The sequence below is a fragment of the Haplochromis burtoni genome, unplaced genomic scaffold (genome assembly GCF_018398535.1).
Source record: "Haplochromis burtoni strain Fernald_Lab_line unplaced genomic scaffold, NCSU_Asbu1 Contig_176, whole genome shotgun sequence".
Taxonomy (NCBI): Eukaryota; Metazoa; Chordata; class Actinopteri; order Cichliformes; family Cichlidae; genus Haplochromis; species Haplochromis burtoni.
Window position 1 is genome coordinate 404,578 of NW_024582537.1, and position 25,153 is coordinate 429,730.

Genomic DNA, 25,153 nt, shown 5'->3' on the forward strand with positions numbered 1-25,153 from the left:
AACATTTATTTGATTATCTGAATAATGTAAGTGGGACAAGTATGCACAAAAAAATAATAATAAAAAATAATTTATGACTATTATAACATGTATCAGGAGCATGTCTTCATTCCTGAGTGCTGTAAAACAAGACCCAACTATGCAAAGTTCGGAGATACTGGACATCAATCTAAAAGTGAGCTCGTGTGTCTGTGGATCAGTGGAGGGAATGGGGTTTTCACGAATATAAATTACGACTGAAAGAATCAAGAGGAGGCAGTAAGATAACATAAGGGGATGTAAAGTGCCAACACCACAGAAGAAGAAGAACGTCCCTTGCTGAGGAGCTTGTATTTCCTAGCAACGCCCCTTGTTGCTAGGAAAAGGTGGAGGCGCGCTCGTTGTGGCGGACTGTCAGCAGTAACAACAACAACAACAACAACAGCAAAAACGACAGCATGGAACCTCCAGAGGTAATTTGCACGATTGCAGCTTGTCTTCTGGTGTGATGATATTGGAACTCGTAGTTCGGGAGCCTTTAAAGTAATTCTCAAGGCGGGAAATGTGAATATAATCACAGTGTTGGCGATATTAGTAGCTAGCTGGCTAGCGAGCTAAATGCTAACCGCTTTGCTAACTAGCATTTAACGTTACCCTCAGGTTACGTTAGCTAAGTCTCTCTCCAGTATAATGTTCCTTGTTCCATGTCCAGTTGCAACAAACGTAAAGAATGTGCACATTAGTCAATGGTTAGTCTCCTAAGTTACACCAGGTTAAATGTAACCTGTTGCTTCTTGTTTGTCAGTCCATTTAGTCTGTTAGTTATAAATAAATCACTTTGATGACTAAGTGCTGCTAATGTGCCTACTCGAAAACCGCAGATTTGTTAATAAAATAGAAATAGATTACAATAATGCTTTGTTTATATAGTTAAAAAAACACAGACTTGCTATGAGCATCATTACCGTCTGTAGCTATCCACCATCATTTCTAAAAGGAAGAACTCTACGAATGAAGAAACGAGGAGAAGAGCGTGTTCTCTATCCAAAATAGAAGAGTGTCAATAATTGTACTATGTACTGAGATGATCAGCAACAATACTCAGGTAAACTGCGCTGTTTAAATGATGCTCATTTGGTAAGAAAGGACCAACCTGAACAGTTGACACAAGGCTGGATATATCCGTACTTTTATCCTGTTTAGGCCTGACCCTACCATTCAACTGTTGCATCAGACCAAACAACGTTTTTCTCGTCTTATTTTGTCCAGTTTGGGTGAGCCCGTTGCAGACTTTAGTTTCAGTTTCTTGCTTTCCTGTGATACCAAAGGCATGTGGTCTGGTCTTGCTGGTCCTACCGTAGCTTATTTGTTAAAGGTTTCATGTATTGTACATCTTCTGCATACTTTAGTTGTAACAAACACTTGTTTGAGTTGCTGTTGCCTTCCTATCAGTTCAAATCAGTCTGGGAATTTTCCTCTGACTTCTGACTGACAACAGTGTAATACTGGTGTAATCAAACTGGAATCAGAGCTGCATGGGATGAATGTATGAACTTTCTGCTTTCCACTTTGCTCATCAAGTAACAGACGTTTTTCACAACAGACATTGGCTTGTCTCAAGCAGTTATTGATTGCTCAGTTTCGTTTGATGCCCTCAAACCACCATGTAGTAATGCGGGACCTCCTGTAAATGAAATGCTGCCAGAATTAAAGTGTGATTCTGTTCACAGAGGAGGGCAGCATCTCCTGAGTTGCCAGCAGATGAAGATGTGAGCCGTTCTGCTGGACAAACACACATAAGCCAAGTAGGAACACAAAGACATTCTGAACTTCAGCAGCCAAGAACACCCGCTCTACAGTTAGGTATGGATATTAACACAGTAATGATTGTAGATTGGAATGCTATCAGTATATTAAACCCCTATTTCCTCTGCATGATACATTTGGTAGATTTGGTATAGACAAAGTAGAGTTTGCAGATTGTATACTACTGGAGTGTCAGCAGAGCTTTAATCTCTTCATCTTTTGCAAGTGTCTCAGCCCACTTAACTCTGACTTTGTCATCAAACAGATTTTGTTTGATGTATGATTTATTCATGACAACAGGAGGCTGCCAACACTGATGGGTCTTACCATAGTTTTATGTTAGATTGCTGCTTTTTTATTTGTGTGTGTTCATTCTGCACTTTCTGTTAGATTTTCAGGACAGTAACATGTCTCCAGCCCTTTCCCTATTACCTGGAGTTGATCACAACCTCACTGAGTTTTCTTTATTACAACAAAGTGAGACAGAATTTGCCCCTCTAAGGTAAGAAAAAAAAGTCATCTTAATCGCTTGCTCTGTGTGCATAGTTTTCTACATATTGTGTGAATGTATAACATGTAGATGGATAATTATTATTTACGTTTTAAGGGCATACCCTGATGTTTCCATGGCTTCAGAGCGGTTTCAGTTTTTATCCCAGGATCACACCACTCGTACCTCTGAGCGTGGCTCATTATCCCAGCACCCATTGGCCCAGGCAAGCATCCTTTCTGAAGAAGGAGAAAGCAGCTGCTGCTCCCTCTCTCAGCACAGTCTATCACCAGGGGAGCAAAGTAAACGAGAGGAAAGGGTTCATCCCCCAGTGATTGTCATTGATATGAGTAGCAGAGAGAAGGACCTAGAGACCTTGATTAAACCTGGAGCAAAGCTAGAAGGAGAACCTGTTGAAGATGAGACTTTCTTTCTGAGTAAGAATATACCTGCTCAGCATCTTCTGAAGCTCCTGCAGAAAGATGTTGGGATGCTTAGCAGCAATAGCAGTGCTACTTCCTCTGCCTCTGAAACCTCTGTGAAGAGAACAGAGCCTTCTACAGAAGAGTCTAAAAGTACTGAGGTTTGTGAACTGACCACTCAGCAAACTACTGATGTAAGAGAACACCCTCCAGGTGAAGTCTCTTTTCCCCAGCAGCAGACACAACAGCAGCACAAAGTTTCAGATCCTGACCAACCACAAACAGTGTTATCTGAAGTGTCTAACATCACTGTGGGTTCCCGTAGTACTCAGCCTGATGAGAGTAGTGAAATGTTACATAGAGAGCTGCTCTCTGAAGTAGAGAAACGCAGCAGGATTGAAGCTGAATCCAAAAACAAACAGCAAAAACGTCCTACGCCACCTGGTCCATCTCTCACACCTAATCTCAAACAGATGTCTGAGGGGAAGCCAAGTGCGAGTAGAACAAATGTGGTTGGTATGCAATGGACAGGGCCATTTTCAACAGGTGTTGAACGGGTTTGCAGAGAGCAAGACCTCTGGTCCTCAGGAAACCATACAGGGTTGGATGGCTCCTACCTGGGTTTTCTTCCACAGTCTCAGTCCACTCCAGGGATTTTTAATGCCCCAACCAAATCCAGTGTTAAGGATAAATTGGGGCACCTTTCCTCCACTGAATCTAGTAAAGAGAACTCTTATCAGTCAGTCACAAAAATTTCTCAACAACCAGCTTTTCCTGTAGTTTGCACCCATAACACAAACACAGCCACTCAGTGCCAAGAGGATGCTGCCTCTGCAAAAGTCCAGTCCCTCCCAAGTCTAAACTATATGCAGAAAGTAGATGCGTGGAGGGCAAATCAGAGTTCAGGCAAGGTGTCTTTGTTTGATAGACTGTCACTGCAGGGATTTTCTAGCATCCCCTCTAAACAGAAAGGTTATGACGCAGTATCTGGCAGCCTGAATGAACTGGTTAGTCAGAAGATTAGGAGTTTACAGCAGCCTCTTGTTTCAGGTGCTGCCACACAGACCTCCTCAACAGCACCTTCTGGCTATTCTTCTCCAAGAAGAACGGAGGCAGTGGGCAGTGCTCTTGCTGATGAGGAGAACACGAGGTCTGCAGTACCACCCTCTGCCTCACCCCTAGGCAGGTCACAGTCTCACTCTTCTCTTAGCACAGTTGTGATGTCAGTTCAAAAAGATCAGCAGATCGACAGCCCTTCAGAAAGAGACAAGAGTCAAAACCAGGATGATGATGCTCATCATCATGATCAAACCAATACAATTCAAACCTCACATCTCACAAGCCTCGGTCACTTCAGTGATGTGTCACTTGATCGAGACTTGACACTTTCGAGTTCTCAAGATAGTTACAGCGGAGTAAAGTTAGGAACTTCCATTGGGACGTCATCTGTTGTCAGCCTAGAAATTGATAACTACGTACCCTCGTGGACTTCAAAACTGTCAACACCACCTCTCCCCAAGCCTCGAGAGCTCAACATTGATGAACGAATTCCGGTAAATTTAAAAAAAAAAAAAAAAACCTGGGAAAAATACTCTATGTTTAGACTTACACTTTATTATCTGGTCTTCTCTCTGTTTTTTTGGTTTTTTTTCCAGTTGTATCTTCGTAACTTGGGTATAGACCAGTCTCCATCTACAATCCTGACTCCGTTTGTGCCCAGGGGACCAATCAGAGAGCCTGAATTCTCTCCCACTGAGTTCTGCACAATTAAAGGATCTACTGGAACCCCAACTAAAAGCACTCAACCCTCCGAGGGTATCTAACCTCAACAATTACTATTACAGGTTTACTTTTATGAAAAGCTGTTGAGATTTTAAAAATTCCTCAGGCCTTGAAAATGTGGTCATATATCCTGTTCACACACCTATTTAAGTACCCAAATTTGAGGGGTTTTACAGTTTGAAATATGGTATTGTGTTTTCAGGTGGCAGTCCCCACAAAGAGGAGTTTTCCCAGTCCAGCATTCTGTCAGTAGACTCCAGCATATCCATACCGTTCAGCCTGGACAGTCTCTGTCCAGCGGCAACTATCCCAGAGCAGGCCAGGTGGACTTCTCCTACATCACATACAGAAGCTAGACAGAGTAAACACAAACTGGCACCTTACACCTCACCCAATGAAAACACTCGTTCTTCCATACTGCAGCCTTGCCAACAGCAGAAGGACAGCAGTTTAAGCAGCAGTGGGGGAATCAGCCAGGTAGAAGACAAATTTAACCCTGACATGCCACCAGCTGTCAAGGAGAGGCACAGAGAAAGAAGCTTGGAGTTGCTTTTACAAACGAGTCGTAGTGCAGATCAAAGTGCAGAAGATTCTTTCGTTAGCTCCAAGGCCTTGTTGGAAATCCGTAAACTGGTCTCTCATGCAGAGACCATGATGTCCACTGGGTCTTCTGCGGCTTCCTCAACCTCCCCCATTAGCCCCCGTCTTCTCCCCGATCAGGACATATCCCCATTACTGAAGAAGAAAACCAGCAGACTTGAGGATTTCTCCTCGTCCTCTACAACTGGAGACCAAAGAACATGTTCCTCACTGCTTTGGACCAGATCCTCCTCTGACTCCATGCTGACCTCAGAGAAGATGATGAAAAGCTCTTTTGGTCAGAAAGGTGTAAATCGATCGTTGCAATCTGATTATTTATCCACACAAGCTGTTTTTACTGCACCAACCAAAGTGGCATACAAAACACCACAAGATAGCAATGTTAATGGTGCAGGGATGTCACTTGTCCTCTCCAAATCAGCCTTCCGGACAGAGCCTGAGGGCTGCAGTGCTGCACCTCCTGACAAAGCCCCCACACAGCCGGTGGCCATCAAACCTCCACCAGCTGTGAGTACACAAGAGCTTACTTCTACGCCTACAGATTCAGTTGATGTCCCAGAGGAGGAGGAGGAAAACACTCCCTCTGAAGGTGCTTCACAGAGCAGGTCCTCCTCACCCATCCTCAAGGATGCTGATCAAGGAGTGATGAGTGATGGGAGCTGTGAAAGCTCACTGACAGCCAGAGTGGCCAAGTTGCTGCAGAGTGAATCTCCATCCACCATGGTCTCCAGTACACCGAGCATTTCAGACCAAGAGGAGAGCAAAGCTAGAGGTAAAACAATTAACATGCACTCATGAATGAGTTTCTTACATCTAAGGTTTTAACATTTTAGATAAGTTCAAAAATTCACCTGCCGCACTGACCACTAGCTGCACAACTTGACCCTTCAAATTTGTTTAGATTTGATCTAGTTTAAATTGTGATCCTATTTAAATTGTAGCATAAGACATCAAAGACGTCTTTGTCAGATGAAAAAGCGTGTCTTAATGTTGCAGAATGGATTAAGCTGAAGCTATCAGGACAGCAGTGTGAGCCTCTGCAGCTGGACGAAGAAGATAGAAGGCGGATAGAAGAGATCAAGCGAGAACTGCTGTTAAAAAATCCCATAAAGGTAATTATTATAAGAACGACTCTTAATTACTGCACTTTACAAAGTAGGCAACCGCCGTATGTAATTTGTAGCAATGTACTTAAATATAGTGAATTATAAAATGTAAATATGTACGTTTGTATGCATTTTAAACTAAATTTGTGTAAACGTTTATTTATCATCTGCTAAACGTGTCTGGACAGCTCTCATACTCAAGGTAACTGGTGTGTTGCAGGACTGCTGTGGGCAAATGTTAATTTGTTGTAGACAAATTATAATAATAATAAAACTGTCACCAGTTATGGTTCACATGCAGGTTTGCAGTGCAAAAATATTTGATGTGTGGTGAATGAAGAACACGTATAACACCAACAATGTCCTTTCCTGGTCTCCCTATTTGACACAGACTTGTTTTTTGCCTCTTTCAGAGCCAGTTCAGCACAGATACAGAGAGCAGTGTAGCATCCAGTGTTAAAATCTCAAGGGAGCTTGATCCATCTCAATCTGCGGAGACGTTTGCTGTTCCTAGGGATGCTATAAATGAGCCAACCCAGCTGCTGCACAGCCTGAGTAGGACCACCCGCGACTCCAGGACACTGCTACAAACTGCTCTTCAGTCAGACCTAGAAGCTCGAGTTTGTGAAATTGCTGCCAGAGAAGGAGTGATGCTTCCTACTAAAAAACCTCAGGTCTTCACATCCATCACTATCGCCACCCACAGAAGCTCCACCTCCCCCTCAAATTCCACTTCCCCACCTCCCATCAGCCCAGCCCCAGAGCCCCTCCGCCTGACCGAGCTCTCATCAGGAGCCGTCAGAACCACAACAACAGACAGGCAGCTTTCTTTAGAACTGACTGAAGAGCATGGGGTTGATTTACTACAAACAACAACCAGGGAACAATCATCAGTGCATGGATCTAGTAACAGTTTGCACAGCACGAATCAAAATGTAACTCAGTCTGCACCAGCACCTCAGAAGAGGCAAGACACTGAGGGAGGCCAGTTTGAAGAGCCGCTTCCTCCCTCACAGGGTTTAGATAAAGTAGATGTGACTGTCAGATACAACAGCACACAGTCATTCAGGCCAGATAGTAAGTTATCTGCTTCTGGTATGGGTGTTAGTCATGTTTTAGATCAGGCCACAGGCTCATCTGTAGTTGAAACCTCCGCCCGTACAGGTCACATCTCACATGTCGATCTCACTCTGCCCCCCAAAGCTACAGATCCCAGCTTCACCTCTATAGTTTACTCTAGTCAGGCTGATGTAATCTCAGGGCTACCACCTAAAGAATTTGTCCCCCTGAGACATTCATTATCAGCCGCCAGCAGTCCGGATGAAGGTGTCGGTTTGTCCAGTCCACCTGAGTGGTGCGACACCAGAGAGCCATCACGACAGCGGCTGCCTGAAAGATCCAACAGCTCTACTGTTTTTAAAACTGTTGTGCCTCAGGAGAGGATGACCACCACGTTTGCACAGCCCTTTACACCACGTGAAAGATCTGAAATTTCAACAAGACCCTTTAACACAGAAACCCCAGGTAGTTTTTTTTTTCCCTTTTTTAATTGTCTGTCATTTCAGCAATACATCAGTCATAATACCAACTGATTCCAACTGCATCTCCCTCCTACTTCAGTGCCTGTCCTGCTGCCTTATAAACCTCATGGCAGTGAGGAGGTCTTCTATGTCCCTCACACAGAGGCTGATCTCTCCTCCACAGAGGCATCTGACACCACCATGGAGAGCACCCACACAGGTACATTTATCAAAGATTTTTTTTTTCTTTTTCAGCCTTGTTCCCATATTGCTGTGCTGAAGTGTCACAAGATGAGGATTTTAACATCTGCAGTTCAGCTCGCAGCTTGTAGTCTGTTCACACTGTTAGATCTTAAACCACAGTTTCATACCTGGTGAGTTTAGAGTGGTTTTTTTCTTTTCTTTGAACAAAATATATTATTTATGTCTATAACGTGAATTTTTGGGGCCATTTTTGCATCTTTAATGCTTTCGTAAATCACACTGCAAGCTGTAAAACATGTTCAAAGGATTAGAAATAAGAATTCAGAGGCGTACTGGGAATTGAATTGTGAGCTCTCATTTCTCCTGTGCTTGAATGGGTAGCAGCTGGTTCTTTGTAATGTACACCAAGCAGCACATTAATTATTCATGTTCAGGGGCTGGGTGAAACAAAGGCAGGGCTGAGACCCTGAGACGACAAGCGCAGGCTGTCCCTGAACATCTTCATTTCTTTTCAAAATATTTACCCAAAATATTTCGCTTACTTTTTTTAACTGGTTTTTTTTGTTGTTGTTTTGCTTTTACAAGAAGAATAGTCGTGTTTTGCTCTGAATGCCACTCCTCATGAGATAACAGAGAGTATTGAATTCTAACTAGGCTCAGACGACGCCGTGCCTCCTCACTTTAGCAGTGACGTCCTCGGGAACAAGGACCCAGGGTTGGACCGCGGAGTGACTATCAGACACACAGAGGGCATCTACAGCAAGAGGCTGAAAACTGCCAACTTGACCATGCAAGAAAATAGGAAGAGAGGTAACCTGAACACGACGCATGCATATTCACACTGGATACCTCCTTTATTTCTTTGGTTTGATTCTGAAACATTATGTTACTAGTATGTGGAAAAAAGGTAATCATGTGAGTTCATTAATTTTATGAAGTTGCTGTAAATGTTAAGTTGGACAGTTTTGTGTCTGAAAACTAGCTGGTTCTTGGTGTCCTGTTACTGTGTGTAATTTTTCTGTGTATGTGTGTCTCCTGACAGATGCCTCTACAACATCGAATAAAAGCTTGCAGACTGTGAGCCAAAGACTAAAGCCTTCTTCTCAGGTTTCTGTCACTTTTATCGAGGAATCGTTACTGAGGAATCAAGAAACCTTCAAGAGAGACCAGGGGACCAGCCCAATCCAGTTCACCCAACACCATCAAAGCGAGTCTCACCCTGAGAGGTTTCAGCCGTTTATTTCTGAAATGGACTACGGTAAAGGAAACACTCACTGGGTTCAAACCTCTGAGCCTCAGACAGGAAGTGAGCAGCAGAGGGGTTCTGAGCACCCTCTGGACCAGTTGTGGCAAAAGTTCTGCGATCAGTGGACCACGGAGGAGTTGCATCCCAGCAGTGACAGAGAAGCATCACTTCTGGAGCGTTTAGAGCACCTTTCTCGCCTTATTCAAAGTGCAAGGGGATTTAATGTGTGTGATGCACAGAAGGTGACTGGTTATCATCCAGAACAGGAGAGGAGGAGAGAAGATGTGTCAAAGAGGAAGAAAGAAATAAAGCAGACTTTGGGGGAGATTAAGAGGAGTGTAGGAGGTGAAGTCAGAGAAGATGGGAGTAAATTAAGAGGACAGAGAAAAACTGAATCTCCCATTCAACTGAGCTTTCGTGTTGATGAAACCTGCCGGTCTACAGAGGATGGCAGCCACGCCTCCCTCACCTCCAGCTTCTCCCACAGCTCCTCCCCGAGCCAGTACGCCTCTCCCAGAGACAGACATGTGTCGGAGACCCTGTCTACCACGTCTGGCTCCATGTCCACTGTGGACACAGCCCGACTGATCCGAGTCTTTGGCCCCCACAAAGTACAGCACCTGAAAAGCGCCCCAAGCCTCAGTAAACTGTACAACACCATCAACAAGCAAAAAGAAGAGAGGAAGGACAGTGGAGGAAGAAACAGAAAGCCTCCTCACGCCTCTGCACTGTCAGTGACAACCAGCACTGATCAGTCGGTATGTATATCTGCGTGCTGCTGAGTAAGAGATTATTAAACCGATCTTAAGGAAAGTTCACTAATCTGTAAAGCAAAAGTAAACACTAGAGATGGTTGTGTTTCAGTAGATCAGCAAGTTCTGAAATACTTTGACTAGCCCGTCTGGTAGCAACAACCATGCCATGTTCAAAGTCATGCAAATAACCTTAATATTAAGTTTGAATTTCAGCGAGTCATTTTGACCATCTCCACATGCCTAAAAGCACAAAGTTGTTGCCATATAATTGACTAATTAGATATTTACAATAATGAGTAGTTGAACATTACCTAACAAAGTGGCAGGTGAGTGAAAAATTATAACTTTTTATAACATTTGATGTCTTCAGGTTGCTGCTGACTCTGTATCGTCGACCAGCACTTACAGCGTCCCTTCACACCACGGGACTTCCCGGAGTCTGCCGGGTAGGAAGGCCATTAAACTGGTGAACAAAAGAATCCAGGCAGGTCAGAGAAGACGCATGTCCCACTGATTCATCAGATTTTGTTAAAATTGTGATATACAAGAACATTCTGATCCTTTTTGTAAAGGTTTATTGGCACCAGCTGCTGGTGCTGTAAAATCTTTGGGAAATCGTCTGTGCTAAGATTACATTTCTGTTAAAATTCCTTGGCATAAAATGTATTCATTTGTGTTTGTCACGCTTTTAGGCTTTCTCCTGAAAATAAGGCAGGAGTGTGTTTTAACACGAGTGAAGCACATGTGATGGAGTTAATATACATTCAGTCCAAATTCACACAGGTGACCTGGAGATTGTTCATAACGGGACTCGACGACACACCAGAGATGTTGGAACCACGTTCCCTTCCCCGGGAGGAGCTAGAGCTTTCAAGCAGATCTCGTTGTCTTCGTCCAGCGTAGTGAGAGAAAGACGAGGGTGGAGGAGGAGCAAGAGAACCCCACCAAAGCCTTACCCTAAAGGTTTGTAAACTAGCAACGATTTGTAGCTAGGGATGGGTATCGTTTAGGTTTTATCGATACCGGTGTCAAACCAGTACTTTTGAAACGGTGCCGGTGCTTAAAGAATGGAGAACACAAACTTTGTCCAAAAACCTCTCATGTTTACCTGTTTTCTACTTTTTCTTTGGTCATTTTAGCCTTTTTGGCCAGGGTGAAGAGAGTATCTGCCATCAAACAAGAGGACAGCCGCATGTAACTACGACGGTGTTTGCTAGTTCACCTTACGTACATTAATGTAATAACGTGGTTAGCCTACTCAACGTAAAATACACACGAACAACATTAAGCGACTCACCCAGACAAGAACGGCTGCTGCTGCATCATCATCCGTCATCATTTCTGCTACACTGGCAGGGCTAGGGGCCAGGACTCTCCTCTTCGGGTTCTTGGGGGATTTGGCTAACTCCGGGTCCGATAACAGGCACCACACCTGCACTCGGTGTGAGGTCTTGCAACAAGCTATCAAATACGGTGCATTTCTCGGGTTTTAAAAAACCGCTATCCGTCGCCAGGTGTTTCATCAGATTCGAGATGTTTCCTCCTTTGCACAGTATCACCTTAAAGCACTTGTTGCAGGCTGCTGAGTTTGCATCTTTTGCTGTGAAGTACAGCCAGACTTTTGACCGCTTCGCCTTGGGCATTTTTAATCTGTAGCTCTGCTCTAAAAGAACGTACGTACCTTGGCCCGCCTACTATCCTCGGAAAGGTAAAATGATTGGCTAGAATCCAAAGTGTGTGACATCTCAGGAAAAAAAATCTCAGGAAATGTTAGAACTGGTGCTATTACCGGTTCCATCCCTATTTGCAGCTAACTGTAACTTTTCATTTTATAAATTAAATCCCTGTTTTATTCTTGGTTAAATTTTTTTCTGTGGGCTTTTTCAGCCGTTTCATGGTTCATCTCTGCTGACGGCCTGCTGTCAGAGGCAAGGAAGGAGAACCAGCCGGAGGAAGAGAGACCAAACATCGCCTGGTTTGAACCATACAGCAGAATCAACCCATGGAGACAGCCGCTCAGACAGAGACAAGTGCATGAGGACACAAGCAAACATCACTCTGAGCCTGAACTGGAGCCAGAGCTTGATCCTAAACATATGTCTTCTGGTCCAGCATACATGTCACTTCAGGTTAGCTTATATTCCTCTTTAGAGAATTATACTCGTAGGAATTGTATGAAAACATTTGAATTTCAGACGTGTAAATTACTTACTTAAAGGCTTCTATCATGGGTGTCAGCAAGATAAACTTTACCATCATAATACCAATTAAAAAGGTAACACTGTCGGTTTCCTGTTACTTTGCAGGAGGCCTTGGAGATGCATCGTCCAGAGTTTATTTCCCGGTCCATGCAGAGGGTGAATCGTCTGTTTCTGCAGGTGGAGGAGAGGAAGCTACAAGCTGCTTTAATCCAAGAGAGGGGGGATCTATTTAACCACCCAGGAGGAGCTGGGAGGCTGCCAAGGCCTGCAGGTACCAAACAGCGGAGGGGATGGATGCTGCTCAAAGAACTTTTAGTTTACTGAGCTGATAATCTGTCCACTTGTCCTTCTTATATCCAGTAAAAGTTACCTGAGGGACTATAAGGTCTTTTTTGATTTAGCTTAGAGAGTTATTCAGTTAGTTTTTAATTATGGTTTGTTTCTCTCTCTGAAGGCGCTGCTCTGCTCCAGAGGGCCGTTCCCAGGAAGGAGATGATCCAGAGGTCCAAACAGTAAGCTGCTGTTATGATTCATTTTATGTGACAACATCAGAACCATAACTGTACCTCACACAGTATCAGTGTCAGTCTATCTTCTACTGAACACTGTCTCTCCGTCAGGATATACGAGAATCTGCCAGAGGTGCAGAGGAGGAGAGAGGAGGAACGAAGGAAAGCAGAGTATCACACTTACCGACTGAATGCACAACTTTTCAACAAGGTACAAACACCTTTTGTCATTCATGTGCCCGTGCTTCGAGCACTCCAATTACATGTTCCTATAAATGAGCCTCACGCGCTCAAATTAGAAGAAAGTTGTGTGTTAAAGCAGTTTGTATGATTGAAACCACAGATGTCTTTAAGACTGCTTGCTGTGTCAAACTGTAACGTTGTGTGAATCGAATCAATGACTGTGTGTCTCTTTTAGAGAATCACAAACAGAGTCCTGGGCAGAAGATCAGCGTGGCAATAATCAGAACAAGCGACTGGATATTGAAATCAACGACGTGAAACTATTTTTTACACTTTTAATGTACATATTTTTAATTTAAAGATTATGTTGAAATTAGAATTACATTTAAATGGAAACATCTCTGATGTTTTTGTTTGTTTTTAAGGTCAAATTCGCAACTAGAAAATGTTTTTATGTTAAAATAAACAAAATTTGAACAAATTTACATGTTTTAGATGTAAATTATTGTTTTTGCTTAACCCACAGTAGATTCAAGACGGTGAAATGCTTGTTTTAATGTTTTTATTGATCAGTTATTGGTTGTGCATGAGCAGGAAGCCACACAAGGAAAAAGGTAAGACAAGCTGCAGTTTCAGTACATCAGCTGCTCACTGAGAGCACAGATAAATATTACAACCAATAAATAAGAGATGTCTGCATTTCCCTCTTTAACTACAGTTACTTAGATTCCCATTAATAAATAAAACTTCAAGTTATGACAGCACTGTGTAAACAAAACAGTCTATTAGACAAATTAATAATAAATTAAAAGCTTCTTGAAAATCAAACATGGCAGATGTGAAGAAAAACAAAGACTCTTTGGCAAAGATGTTGCTTTGCTTAAACAATGTTTGGTTGAAACAAATCTAAAATAAGGCAGGTGACTGATCTTTACCAAAAGGCTCTCTGCAGGTTTAAGGCTCGGACAAAGTTTACAAAATCTACAGCAACGGGAAGCTCAGCAGAACACAAGCAATGCAGTCGAATATCACCAGTGCGACCAGTGTGTCATTTATACCAAGCCAATAAAATACACAGTTACAGGTTACACCAAAAGTGTAGTATATGTGAAATAATTTAAACCATGTAATGCTCTGGCTAAAGTGCAGCCAGATTGTGTGTAAATCTGCAGAAGAATTTCAGGAAAACCACTGAGCTTAATGTTTTTGTTTTGTTTTTCTGTTCTGTGCAGCCAGCAAAGCCACAGAGGTAAACACTAAAACCCTCAGTTTGTATTTAACTTCAGAAGGCTCAGTATTTAAATTAAATGTGCAAAAAAACCGTGTCAATGCCCGCTCACTTAAACTGGCAAATCCATCATTTCAGTGCTCCTTTCCTTTTACAGCAATGTTCTTAAAACGGAGAACGTCACAGTGACACCTCATGAAAGTTTACAGCACAGGCTCATGATTCTTCACATCTCGTTAGGCAATAACTGCAAACGGGAAATATGAAACAACATCCAATGTTCTGGCCAAATATAAACCACACCAGGGTGCAGGAGGAGGCTGGCTCATTTTCTACTACATAGATTTGGTGAATCTGGGCAGCATGCAAGAGCATTGTCGCTTTTATCTCTGTTTTTCTGGCCATAAAACAAAATCTAGACGTAAATTACAAGGATGGCATCACAATCTCATCATCCAGGTTCCAATTTACAGCCAGCAAGGCCTCAGTCAAATGCAGAGTTGCCTGAAACGAGTCACATGTGCAAAGATGTGCAGTCTGATTTTGGCTGTGTGAAAAAACAAAACAGTCCTTCTCTTTAGCCTCTGACCTGGACTGAAAATAATCACTAGTAGTTAATCTCCCCAGTTATTTTCTCAGTTCTTTTAAAATGTCTTAAAATAGGAATAATTACAAGAAATGTTTTTCAAGCCATCAGTGTAGATTCCACTGATATTCAAATAACACATGAAAACCCTCGACATTTAAAAACGCTAAAAATCTGAGGAAGACTTCTCAGTCTTCAAAACTTAATGTGACAGTGACTAACACAGTTGCCAATAAGCTGCTTGTCAGTCGACTAACAAATTTAGACTTCTATATTTCTACGTTTTAGCCTTCACCTGTGCACTTTGATGCCAGAGCTGCAGGTTGTAATCTCACAGCTAATAACCTAAAAAGCCTCCTGGTTTGACTTGTTTGGCCCTGGAGAAAAAGCTGATGGTGGTGGAGTGTTTTGGTGCGGCTGGCGGGAAGGCGGGGCATGTGATGTTTAGGTCCGCAGCAGACTGTGAACTCGCCAAAGCTCCGACTGTGACAGGACGAGGCGGTGGACCTGCTCCTGACCGCGAGGACACGGCACCATGACCCTTCCCACCAGCACCGTGTCACCCTTCTTCTCCTCCTTCACCTAAACACAGAAAAGCAGTCGGCTTTAGAACTTTAAATTCACAAGTATTTGTACCCCGTTGCTACTGTGAGACCACCAAAAGCTTTCATTCATCCACCTCCAAGTCAAAACCGAACTTTACCAGAGTGCATGGACCAGCAGACTTACCTTAACAAATGAGGTCGAAGGGAACGTGGCGAAATCAGATGAGACTCGAGCGCCGGGCTGCAGGTTGACGACATGTTCTGCTACCTCGTCCTGACAGAAGCAGAAGAGATGAAGACTAAGGTGAGCACTTCAAGTGCAGCATCAGCTTGAACAGTAATGTTTTAATGTAACTTTTGTGCATTTTTATCAGCTTATTCTCTCTGTGCTTCACAGCTTTGTGTTTTATTTGCACCTTCAGTCTGTCCAGAGTGTCATTCAGGGACTGCAGTCTAGCTGTCTGTTCCAGAAGCTGAGCACCAGGGGTCACTGCAGGGCAAAAACAAAATGAGAAAATCTCTGAAATCAGTGCCCAACAATCAGTTCTAAATATTTGCACATGATTTCTGGTGTAATTAAGTTAAGATCATCCAGGATTCTATAGATTTAGCAGACAACACAAACAATACAAGGCAAATATTATGAAGACTTCCTGTTACCTAACCTGCTTTAGCCTACAGAAATGGGAAAATGCCAGTTTAATCAAAAGAATTACTCTTGGTGGTGAGATATCAGGTAGGAGAACATTTTAGTTTTCTTTGCACATTAATTCTTCACTCAGCTAAAAGTTATTCAGTCTAACTGTGCTGCTTTTGACACTGTCGTGTCAAATATTTATGAATTCCTTTCCTCGAGGAAGAAATGTCACATACCAGGAGATTTTCCAGTGATGTCCACCACCTTGACGTTGGCACTCATTTGCAGCAATGTCTCCAGGAGCTGATCGGTCTTACGGTAGAGGGCGCTGGAGAGCACTTCAGGACGTCCGTCTTTGGAGGGAAGCTTGGTCACATTGAGAGGAGGCAGAGAGGCGAGCTGAGCACGCATCTTCTCCGCCTGTTGGAGAACACATGTTGATGGTGAATAAAAATAATCCATCTAATTTTAGGTGTTGTGATCTTAACTCAAAAAGCCTCAAACCATGTGGAAGTCAAAGTAAAATCTCAGCTTTGAAAATCTACAAGTTTTTTTTTTTTTAACCATATTTGTTGTGTTTAATGAAGGAATAATTTCACTCTTCAGTTATTTGTGTAGCCTCTGCAGGTTCTTTGACCTCTAAAGTGTGACTTCACTGTTGCATCCGTCGCATGCTGAGGTGGTGGAGAGGCATTCGTTACCTTCAGCCTGTTGTTCTCGTTCTTCAGGTGTTTGATGCAGAGCCTCTGAGCTTCGATCTGCTGAGTCAGCAGAGGTGAGTCGATCACTTGAACGCCCGATCCAGAGCCGACACCTGACACCATGTTCGCTGTGAACGATAACAGGAACGCCTTATGAGTATTTGAGTGAAGCCAAAGCTTTATTTAAACCTGAATGTTGGCAGTATTTTCACATTCGTTTGACCCTCTGACCACAGCTTTGCACTCTCGTCTTTAACATTGAGTTCTGATGAAAAAGTAAATAATCCTCTTGCATGCTAGAGGTGCACGGCGGTGGAAGCAAAAATACATTTGACTTTTTATTCCACTGCATTTATTTGGCAGATGCCATTCCTGTGCATTCTGACTGACTTGCATACAAACATATGCATAAATAATAAGCAGATGTCCTTAAAAACATGGGAGGGATATGGTGTGCATGCCAAAACAATGCATATACACAAATGAGTTCCTACAAGGTTTACTAAGACTTTTAGATACAGAGTACAACACAAACAATATAATGCTGTTTGATCCACTGTCAGATTATTTATTTCAATGTAATTCAAAGCTCTTTCTTGTGCTACAACTTCCTGGTTTAGTGGTACGATTATTTGTAGTGAATGGGTTTGTTTTCTGACACCTTGGAATTTCCAGACCTGCAGACACATGCATGTCATGTTTAACTCCTCTCATATCATGCGAGTGAACCACTAAAGGTAAAAAAATAAAATAAATAAGCATGCATCATCACATCAGATGCCAATAGAAGCAAGTAGATACCTTTTTGTTCCTCTGAAGAATGAGTAGGTGAAAATAAGAGGAATTAAAGAAGAGTTATACGGAGAGAAGAATCATTGGTTGTTGAGGAAAGGTATTAAACTGGAGTTAAAATAATGATATATAACCACAAAATTCAGTATCAATCCTGCAGTGTGATTATCAGGTAGGTTAGTTAAAGTAGGAATTTATCCATTACCAGAGAACCACCAAACTAAGAGCATGTTATGCAGCTGCTTCACTCACCTCCAGCCATTCCTGTGACAATGGAGGCGATTCCTGACGGCCCGGTTCCTCTCAGCCCATCGATGGTCATCTTTGATTGGCTGTTGATTCTCTGCTTCAGTTCGGCCTTCTCTGCCTCAAGCTGATCGATGTCGGCCTGCAGAGCATCCATCGTCTCCTCGAACTCTCTGCAGAGGAGAGGACAACATCACACAACTGTAGATCTCAGTAATCTACAGACGTGTTCTTATTCTTACTTCTCCTTCTTCTTTAGCAGAGTCTGAGCTTCATCCAGTCGAGTTTGGATCTTCTCAACACGTTCGTCTGCATCTTTGGATGAACTGTCCAGCTTCTTTTCTAGCAGGCTGAGACGCACGTTCGCCTCGCTCAGCTCTTCTCCCTGAAAAAGCACACATACCCCCCTAAATCAAAACACTGTGTCTCTGCAGAATTTGTAACTTTTCTTCAGATATTTTGGAGCAGATTCCCTCAGTGTGTACAGATGTGAACATTGACCAGTTCAGAAAACACAATTACACAAACTCCAGATACATACCTATCATTTCAGCTGCATGAGCTCTAACCTGACAAAAGATTCGGCAGTTCTGTGTTTTTAATGTTTTTATTCACAGTGAATTTGCTGCTTCTCTCTACCTTGATCTTGAGAGACTTCTTCAGCTCCTTGATGACAGTCTCTCTGTCCTCCAGCTTCAAGCCGAGTCCTTCTGCATCTGTGATTTCTGCTCGAAGAGCTGCCGCGCGCACATCTACTGGCGGAGGGTTCTGGAAGAAAAACGGAGTAATATGAAAATAATATTCTGGGTTCACAAAGCCAGAACTAAAATACCGACACACCTTCACAGTGGCCCCACACTGAGCTAATTACCTTGTTTTGAGGCTTCTCTGAGTCATACTCTCCCTCCTGCATAGCAGTCGCCATCTTGTTCATGGTTGCTATGACGATGCTACAGGACTGTCGCAGATACTCGTAGGGGTTGGCACCCTGGGATCCATAGATCTGAAAACGAAAGTATGATTGTCCAGGAGGCTGTCAAAACAGTTGTCCATAAACATGCTCAGACACACAACAAAAGTCAAAGTGCATGAACTCCTTCGATTAGCAGGTGAGACTTTTATAATAGTTTCCGTTACATAAACACTTTCTCAGCTCACATTGAGTTCATTCAAAAAATTGCTGGCTCGCAAAATTTCCAATAATTCCTGCTGCAAGATGACTTCTAATGGAAACTGTTGTCACTGTGTCACTGCATTGTTTTTAATTCATTTAATTGAAATATTCTGCTATAAAAGAATTTTTGCACCTAAATCAATATTACTTTTTGTTGTCAGCCACAATTCTGAATTACAAATGACTCTAAGCAGTGTCCTGGACATACGTCTCAGTCAGGTCACTTGGCCTTTATCAATTAAGTACTAATGTAATGTAATGTACTTGTTCTCCAGCTTTGAACGCCACGTCCTCCAGTTTGACGGCCGACAGCCCCTCCTGTTCACCAAGAGGTGACATCATCTGAGCTCCGGCTGCTGCCACTTCTTGCAGGACTGCCACCACCCAGGTCAGGTGTTTCCTGCAGTCTGAAAGGGTGTCTGACACCTGTTGGGTAAAAAGGTAAAAACGAAGAAAACGAACATGAAATGAAAAACAGATTTAAAAAAAAAAAAAAAAAAAGAATTTTTTTACTGTGACTTTCACCATAGATCTGGGGTTCTTGTTGTTTTGGGGTTTTTTTTTTTAACTTGATGGTTTGGTCACTATGGTTACCTGCTGTCCGAAGCTAAGTGCCGCTGGGATGCCGGGCGCATCAGTTCCAGGCATTCTGCGACGGATCTTCTTGCAGAACTGCCTGATGTCACTACAGGATGTCTCCAGATCCTTCAGCAGCACGGCGAGATCGGCTTTTTCCTGACCCGCGTGCAGGAATGCCCGCAGACGACCCACCTCCACAGCCATGCAGTCCAAGGCACTCTGGGTAAACTGCACATGAACATAAGCCACGAGTAACCAGTGAAGTCTATTTTCTTTAAGCAGCAGAAACAGAAGCATCTTAATAAAAATACATGAAAAAAAGATTAAAACGAAGCTGGATTGAGGGCCGATGGGGTTTATAAACTTCCTACAGATTCCTCAGAGACTGCAGGTGATGTCGATACTCACTCTGATGTGATCAGCGAGCTGCATGGTGCAGTCCTCATTCTGATCTGCCAGGTGGATGCTGTACAGGTGCTGAAAAAGGACAAATATCATTAAACAAGCAGTGTCTAAATTGCATGTTTTCATCATAATGCAAATGAATTTTGTAATACAATATAGAAAAATATACCATAATATCTTGAAAATCTATTATAGTATAAAAATAACTAATATAAATATAATGAAAATAAGGCAGAATATTAGACATTAAATACTTTGTTTTAATAAAACACAGTTATATTAAACTGCAGTAATCATGCATTAAGTTTGTTTGTGTGTACCTGATAATATTTAATGGCCTTGGTGAGCGGCTCCACATTGACGGTCTCATCCAGCTGGTCTTTGTGCAGCAGGTCAATAAGGAAGTCCAGAGATCGCTCATGGACGCTCATCTCTGGGTACAGAGAGCCGATCTTCTTATAGACCTCCACGCTGCACTGAGACAGAGCTCTGACAAGCACAAGAAGAGCGTATGGAGGAGTTACTCTAATGATAAGCAACCCCTGAAAAAATTCTTTATTTGGAAGCAGTGAAACAGCGTCCGGCACAGCCAGGACATTAACACTGAAAATACAGTTACAACTTAAAAAACTGATAGAATAGTTGTTAATCTTTAGTTTAGAGTCTGTGGTGAAACTTACTGCTCATATTTGTGCAGCGTGGCCTGCAGCAGACTGAGCGAGTAGACGAGACCACCCGCGAAGCTCAGCTGCTCACCCAAAGCTCCCTTCAAGCCGGCTCGCTCCACGCAGTTTTCATTCAGGTCAAATTTCTCCTGTGCCTGTTTGCTGATCAGCTCAGCCTAAAAGACATGTAAACAGTTACAAAAACATATTTAAACCTCACGAAGAGCAAGTCTCTTCTTCCAGTTTCTAAAAGATGCAGTGGCTTTTACCTTGCAGATGAGTCTGGGGATGAGCAACAACACCAGGATGCAGTCGTGGTCTCCACCGTGACGGAGGAAGGACTCTGGCATGAAGGAGGTCAGAAGAGAAACGTGTCTGTTGGCCTGACCCACCTCCATCTTCCTCAGCTCCATCTCAATAGCCTAAAACATACACAGACATTAGAAGTTTTGTTTAGCTCCAAAGTTAAAATCAGAAGTTTTGATTTAAAACCTGTAAACACGTGAAAAGAGGATGAGAGCTACTTATTATTCAGACCAAAACCCTGTGATTGTTTCTGACCTTGGCGTAGGCCTTCGTCTCTGCAAATTTAATCTTGAAATCAAACATCTCTGCTGGCGGCTGCTGCTGCAGCTCTGCTGAGGCTTCCTGCTGGCTGGTCAGCTCTCTGTTCACCTCCTGCAGCAAACACATGAGAACAATCGTGACTGACTGACTGTAGGACACCAACACGTGATTAACAGGTTAGATGTGAAAACACATTTTACATATTTCCTCTACATGTTTACCTGTAGGTGAGCTGTGAGCTCGCGGTACTTCTTGATGGTCTGCTGGTAATCGGCTACGGTCTCCTGTGCGGCTTCAACTCGTTTCTCTGCCTCTCGGACTCTCGCTGCTCCCAGATCCAGCATCTCCCTCAGCTCCAGCTCCGTCTCTCTGGCGTTCTCCTGCAGCTCGTCGTTCATCTCATTGATAGCTTCCTGCACAAAGGAGACGTGCACACAAACAATCAGGGCCACCTCCTTTTTTTGAATTTGATTTTTGAAATCTGTCTCTGTTTTTCTAGATCAATTAATTCTTGTGGGATAATAATGAGATTTTGCAGCTTGTATAAACTCATGTTTTGTTTATTCTTGGAAAAAACAACGTTCTTTAATGACAGGCACAAGACAGACGAGTTTCTTGTGTAGGATCATATGATCATTGTTCTAGGTCAGTGCACACCAAAGGAGCACTTTAATCCAACAAAAGCTGCAGTGATGACAAACACCAGAGGGCTCCAAATGCATATTAATGACCCCGGCCCCATATTATTAATGAAATGAGTCAGCAAACAGCAATACTTCAATTTTTTCAGACCTTATTACTATGAATGTATGCAGGTAGGCCAGTCTGAGCAGTAAAACGAGATAGTGAGAAATAAATCAGTGTTTATGGACTGAAAATCACTTTGGGATTTTTTTTTTAAGCCATGTTTGTTCTGGGCGATTGTCACTCACCAGATCTGTGACTGTCTCTCTCAGCTCTCTGACTTTCTCCTCCAGGTCCAAGTTCCTCTCTGTCAGAGTCTCCACCATCTCCTCTGCGCCTAAGGCTGCATCCACCTGAAACAGAGCACATGTTGTTTTTCTGCTGTTATCCATCCCACGAATTAAAAGATCACAGGCCTGGGGGAAGCTACCTTTCACTTCCTCTACATACAGCTCAGTCATAAGGTCCACTGACCTGCTCTTTCAGCTCATCGATGGTCTTTTCTGCCGCTTTCATCTCTTCCTGCAGTTTCTCCTTCTGGCTTCTCAAACAGTCAAGTTCCACGTTCTTCTTCTCCATCTGCTTCTGCAACTTCACGTGTTCCTGCTTCTCTGACGCAGACAGGTCACGCATCCTGGACACAAAAACACGCATCAGTGTTTTGGAGCTTGTAAAGTTCTGAATTAAAGTTCAGTTCAGTATAATTGTGGCTTTCATGAAGACATCAGCGGACCTACCTGACCAGAGCTTCCTTCAACCTGCTGTTCTGCTCCTCCAGCTGTTTCACATGGTAACTGGAGGCGGCACCATCTGAGCCTGACAGAAACCCAAAAACAATACAAAAAAGAAAAGCTCGTCATTAAAGCTTGCAAACTTTTCACTCTAAATTGATGTTCATTTTACACACTTTAAAACCCAGACTCAAACTTCAGTATTTGTATTGATTGTTCATGTCCTGATTTAACAGAAATGAGGCCTGGATACAACATCTACAATGATAAAATCAGCTCCTCAGTACCTTTCTCCTCAATCTCATGCTTGAGGATCTCCAGGTCCATGGTGAGCTCATCCACTTTCTCCTTGAGGGAATCCACCTCCAGCTGCAGAGACTCTGCTCTCTCCTCAGCCATCTCCTTATCCAGCGTCGCCATCTCGATGGCGTCCGCTGTGTCCGACATTTCCTCCATATAACGCTCCTTTGCCTCCAGAGCTTCTTTAGCCTCCTACACACAGAAAAGCTTAGTTTCAACAAAGTATTACATAACTGCATGTTATTTAAACTGCATGCAAATCGTATACTTTTCCCCTTATTCCCCTTTAATAATAATTTTACAGAAAGTAAGAAGGTATGCGGCAGCCAGGTGCTGTTAATCAAACACACTGTGAACACTTCACCAAAATAAATAAATAATCTGCAATAAAGGTTGAGATGAGTTTAGGCCCAATAATCTCAAAACCTACAGACTTAAATTAAGAGTAATTAATAAGATTTTTAAATTTGTAGTTCATTGGAAGCTAAGGAAGGAATGCAATTGCTGGATAGTTTTTGTTAGCAGTCAACTGCTGCTTTTTAACACTTTTTCGCCTGAGCATTTGCACTGCATCCCCTCCCTCCTCCTCCATCTGTGGCTCCTTACCCTCTTGGCCTCCTTGAGTTGCTTCTGCAGTTCGGCCTGCTGCTCTTGCATCTTGGTCTTCCACTCCTGCAGCTGCTCCAGCTGGATCTTGTGCTTCTCCAGCTCCTTCAGTTTTGCTTTGTCCTCCGTGCGCTTCATCTTCAGGGTCTCCAGCTTCTCCTCCAGATCCTTCACTTGATTACGCAGCGCCTCCTCTTCCTGGGTAACAGTTATATGGACAAGATGAAGGGGAAAAGTGAGATTTAAATAAACACATATTAGAGGAAACTCTCTAAAACACAAAAGGAGGATTCAAACTTCCATTTTCTTTTCTTTTTCTGAGTCATTTCTCTTTAATGATTCTTCAGAGTGAAGACCGAAAGCAGTGAATCAGGTTTAAAGCCTTGTGTTAGAAGCACTTACGCATTAAATATTAAACCTGCAGAAAATTCACCTGTGGAGAGAAAACACACGCACACACACATGCTGTATCACACATCCAGTGTGCACACACAGATAATCACACTCCTCTAAACACTCTCTGAATCCTGTGATAAACGTGCAGCAGAGACAATCACTGCACACACACAGGTTAAAAAAGGAGCCACGCCTCAGCTGATTAAAACGTTAGTGAGAGCAGAACAACACTTCAATACTTCAAGTGCAGAAACATCACATCACACCACCTCGCTGCACCTGTGTTTCCATAGTGACATCTTCCTGAGGGGACAAAATACCAATTAGACTGATTATTCCGACTTTAACATTTCATTAAAAAAAAAAAACAACACACTCAGAAGGCGATTTTTACAAAAGGTTGATGTGATAATCTCTGATGTTTAAAATTTAAACATCAGAGATTATACAACTTAATATGAGATAATACAACTTAATATGCAAAAGAAAACGAGAGACACAGATAAAATCTTGGTGTTGATTTGTTATCAGCACATTAACAGGCAGATAATTCACAAAAACAAAGGTAAATTCTGTCACGTTGCCTAAAAAGCGTTTCAGGCCTTCGGCTCTCGTTCTGACTCTGCTGGATGATGTCAACACAAAGTGACAGCTGGGTCAAAAAATACACTTAAATTTAGAGGAGAGATACTGACAACGTTGTCACATCTGATTTTACTCCTTCGCTGGGCTTGTGTGGGTTATACTCAGAGTCCACTGACTGTGGTGGTACATTAAATCCTGTTAAACAAAATGTATGAATGAATTAATGTGACTATGGGTAGTGCCTTTTTAAGCAGGCTTTGCTCATTCGCATAAATACTTGTTGTGGACTAAGTGCTGCCACAGAAGCTTCCTTCATAATGGGTCAATAAGCATTCAAAGAAAAGAAAAATGTATAGATAAACAGTAAAACACATCAGATCTGTCCAACGCAGGGTGAATAGAACTTCTGATCCAGACACACACTGACCTTGCTGGGGATGGGAGCTGGAGGGTTTCCAGGGGAGTGGAGGGTGGGGATGACCGGAGCAGCCAGGGGGGTCTGTGCCGGCGTGCTGGGCTCGCTGCTGCTCATCTCCCCAGCAGAGGCTGAAGCCGAGCCAGACGCGGCCCCCTTCCCTCCTGCAGGTCGGCTGGGCTGCTGAAGGAATCGAGAAAAAAGTCCAATCAACAACAAGAATTACATTTTTTTTTTTAAAAGAGAGAAACACTTTGCAAAAAGCAGCTAACAGTAAATCATTTGTGTGGATGAGGCCAAAAAAGGTGTCCCTCTGCAAGCTGACTGCATTTAATTATTGTAGTTGGGTTTTTTTTTGGCTTGACAGCTGTGATTCAGGATGTGGTGTCTACAAGCAACATGAGAAGAAGCACCATGAGAAATGTTAATAGCTGCATCTGACTGAGTTACAGTGCTGTGGAAAAGTCTTCCCTCATTTCTTTATATTTTCTTTCCAAGGATCCCGATT

At 42.9% G+C, this 25,153-nt stretch overlaps 2 protein-coding genes across 11 annotated transcripts in view; one reads left to right on the forward strand and one right to left on the reverse strand.

Annotated features, from left to right (window-relative positions):
- The first annotated feature begins 290 nt into the window (after nucleotides 1-290).
- Nucleotides 291-24,018, forward strand: alms1 (ALMS1 centrosome and basal body associated protein). 2 transcript variants are annotated; one of them, XR_006054974.1, is made up of 19 exons: nucleotides 291-452; nucleotides 1,710-1,842; nucleotides 2,176-2,287; nucleotides 2,393-4,250; nucleotides 4,353-4,512; nucleotides 4,682-5,851; nucleotides 6,076-6,191; nucleotides 6,599-7,709; nucleotides 7,806-7,925; nucleotides 8,564-8,719; nucleotides 8,952-9,913; nucleotides 10,281-10,398; nucleotides 10,694-10,873; nucleotides 11,798-12,039; nucleotides 12,217-12,382; nucleotides 12,566-12,623; nucleotides 12,732-12,831; nucleotides 13,039-16,242; nucleotides 16,418-24,018. XR_006054974.1 is itself a non-coding variant. In XM_005934056.3 (18 exons), exons 1-18 carry the CDS (start codon nucleotides 438-440, stop codon nucleotides 13,081-13,083), a joined length of 6,822 nt encoding a protein of 2,273 aa, XP_005934118.1. In that variant the 5' UTR covers nucleotides 291-437; the 3' UTR covers nucleotides 13,084-24,018. The 2 variants fall into 2 exon arrangements, 1 of the variants encoding a protein (XP_005934118.1); XM_005934056.3 differs by having other exon boundaries at nucleotides 13,039-24,018.
- LOC102295182 (dynactin subunit 1) overlaps nucleotides 13,352-25,153 on the reverse strand; it is a 34,898-nt gene continuing 23,096 nt past the window's right edge. For 8 of the 9 annotated variants that reach the window (XM_005933979.2, XM_014337338.2, XM_005933980.3 and 5 more), the window contains 24 exons: nucleotides 24,658-24,828; nucleotides 23,250-23,447; nucleotides 22,631-22,835; nucleotides 22,350-22,428; nucleotides 22,087-22,246; nucleotides 21,861-21,965; nucleotides 21,150-21,341; nucleotides 20,923-21,039; nucleotides 20,631-20,783; nucleotides 20,377-20,537; nucleotides 20,017-20,185; nucleotides 19,700-19,768; nucleotides 19,307-19,519; nucleotides 18,977-19,138; nucleotides 18,410-18,541; nucleotides 18,178-18,306; nucleotides 17,781-17,923; nucleotides 17,545-17,711; nucleotides 17,302-17,313; nucleotides 16,501-16,628; nucleotides 16,036-16,219; nucleotides 15,579-15,652; nucleotides 15,347-15,436; nucleotides 13,352-15,199 (listed from right to left, as the gene is read on the reverse strand). In XM_005933979.2, the coding sequence (XP_005934041.1) occupies nucleotides 15,062-15,199; nucleotides 15,347-15,436; nucleotides 15,579-15,652; nucleotides 16,036-16,219; nucleotides 16,501-16,628; nucleotides 17,302-17,313; nucleotides 17,545-17,711; nucleotides 17,781-17,923; nucleotides 18,178-18,306; nucleotides 18,410-18,541; nucleotides 18,977-19,138; nucleotides 19,307-19,519; nucleotides 19,700-19,768; nucleotides 20,017-20,185; nucleotides 20,377-20,537; nucleotides 20,631-20,783; nucleotides 20,923-21,039; nucleotides 21,150-21,341; nucleotides 21,861-21,965; nucleotides 22,087-22,246; nucleotides 22,350-22,428; nucleotides 22,631-22,835; nucleotides 23,250-23,447; nucleotides 24,658-24,828 (3,351 nt within the window). In that variant the 3' untranslated portion in view covers nucleotides 13,352-15,061. The remainder of the gene's footprint in view (nucleotides 15,200-15,346; nucleotides 15,437-15,578; nucleotides 15,653-16,035; nucleotides 16,220-16,500; nucleotides 16,629-17,301; nucleotides 17,314-17,544; nucleotides 17,712-17,780; nucleotides 17,924-18,177; nucleotides 18,307-18,409; nucleotides 18,542-18,976; nucleotides 19,139-19,306; nucleotides 19,520-19,699; nucleotides 19,769-20,016; nucleotides 20,186-20,376; nucleotides 20,538-20,630; nucleotides 20,784-20,922; nucleotides 21,040-21,149; nucleotides 21,342-21,860; nucleotides 21,966-22,086; nucleotides 22,247-22,349; nucleotides 22,429-22,630; nucleotides 22,836-23,249; nucleotides 23,448-24,657; nucleotides 24,829-25,153) is intronic. The other variant, XM_005933976.3, reaches the window with a different exon arrangement.

Coding starts and splice junctions, on each gene's coding strand:
- alms1 (XM_005934056.3), top strand. Junction 1,843..2,175: donor AACACCCGCTCTACAGTTAG/GTATGGATATTA, acceptor ACTTTCTGTTAG/ATTTTCAGGACAGTAACATG. Junction 7,710..7,805: donor CTTTAACACAGAAACCCCAG/GTAGTTTTTTTT, acceptor CTCCTACTTCAG/TGCCTGTCCTGCTGCCTTAT.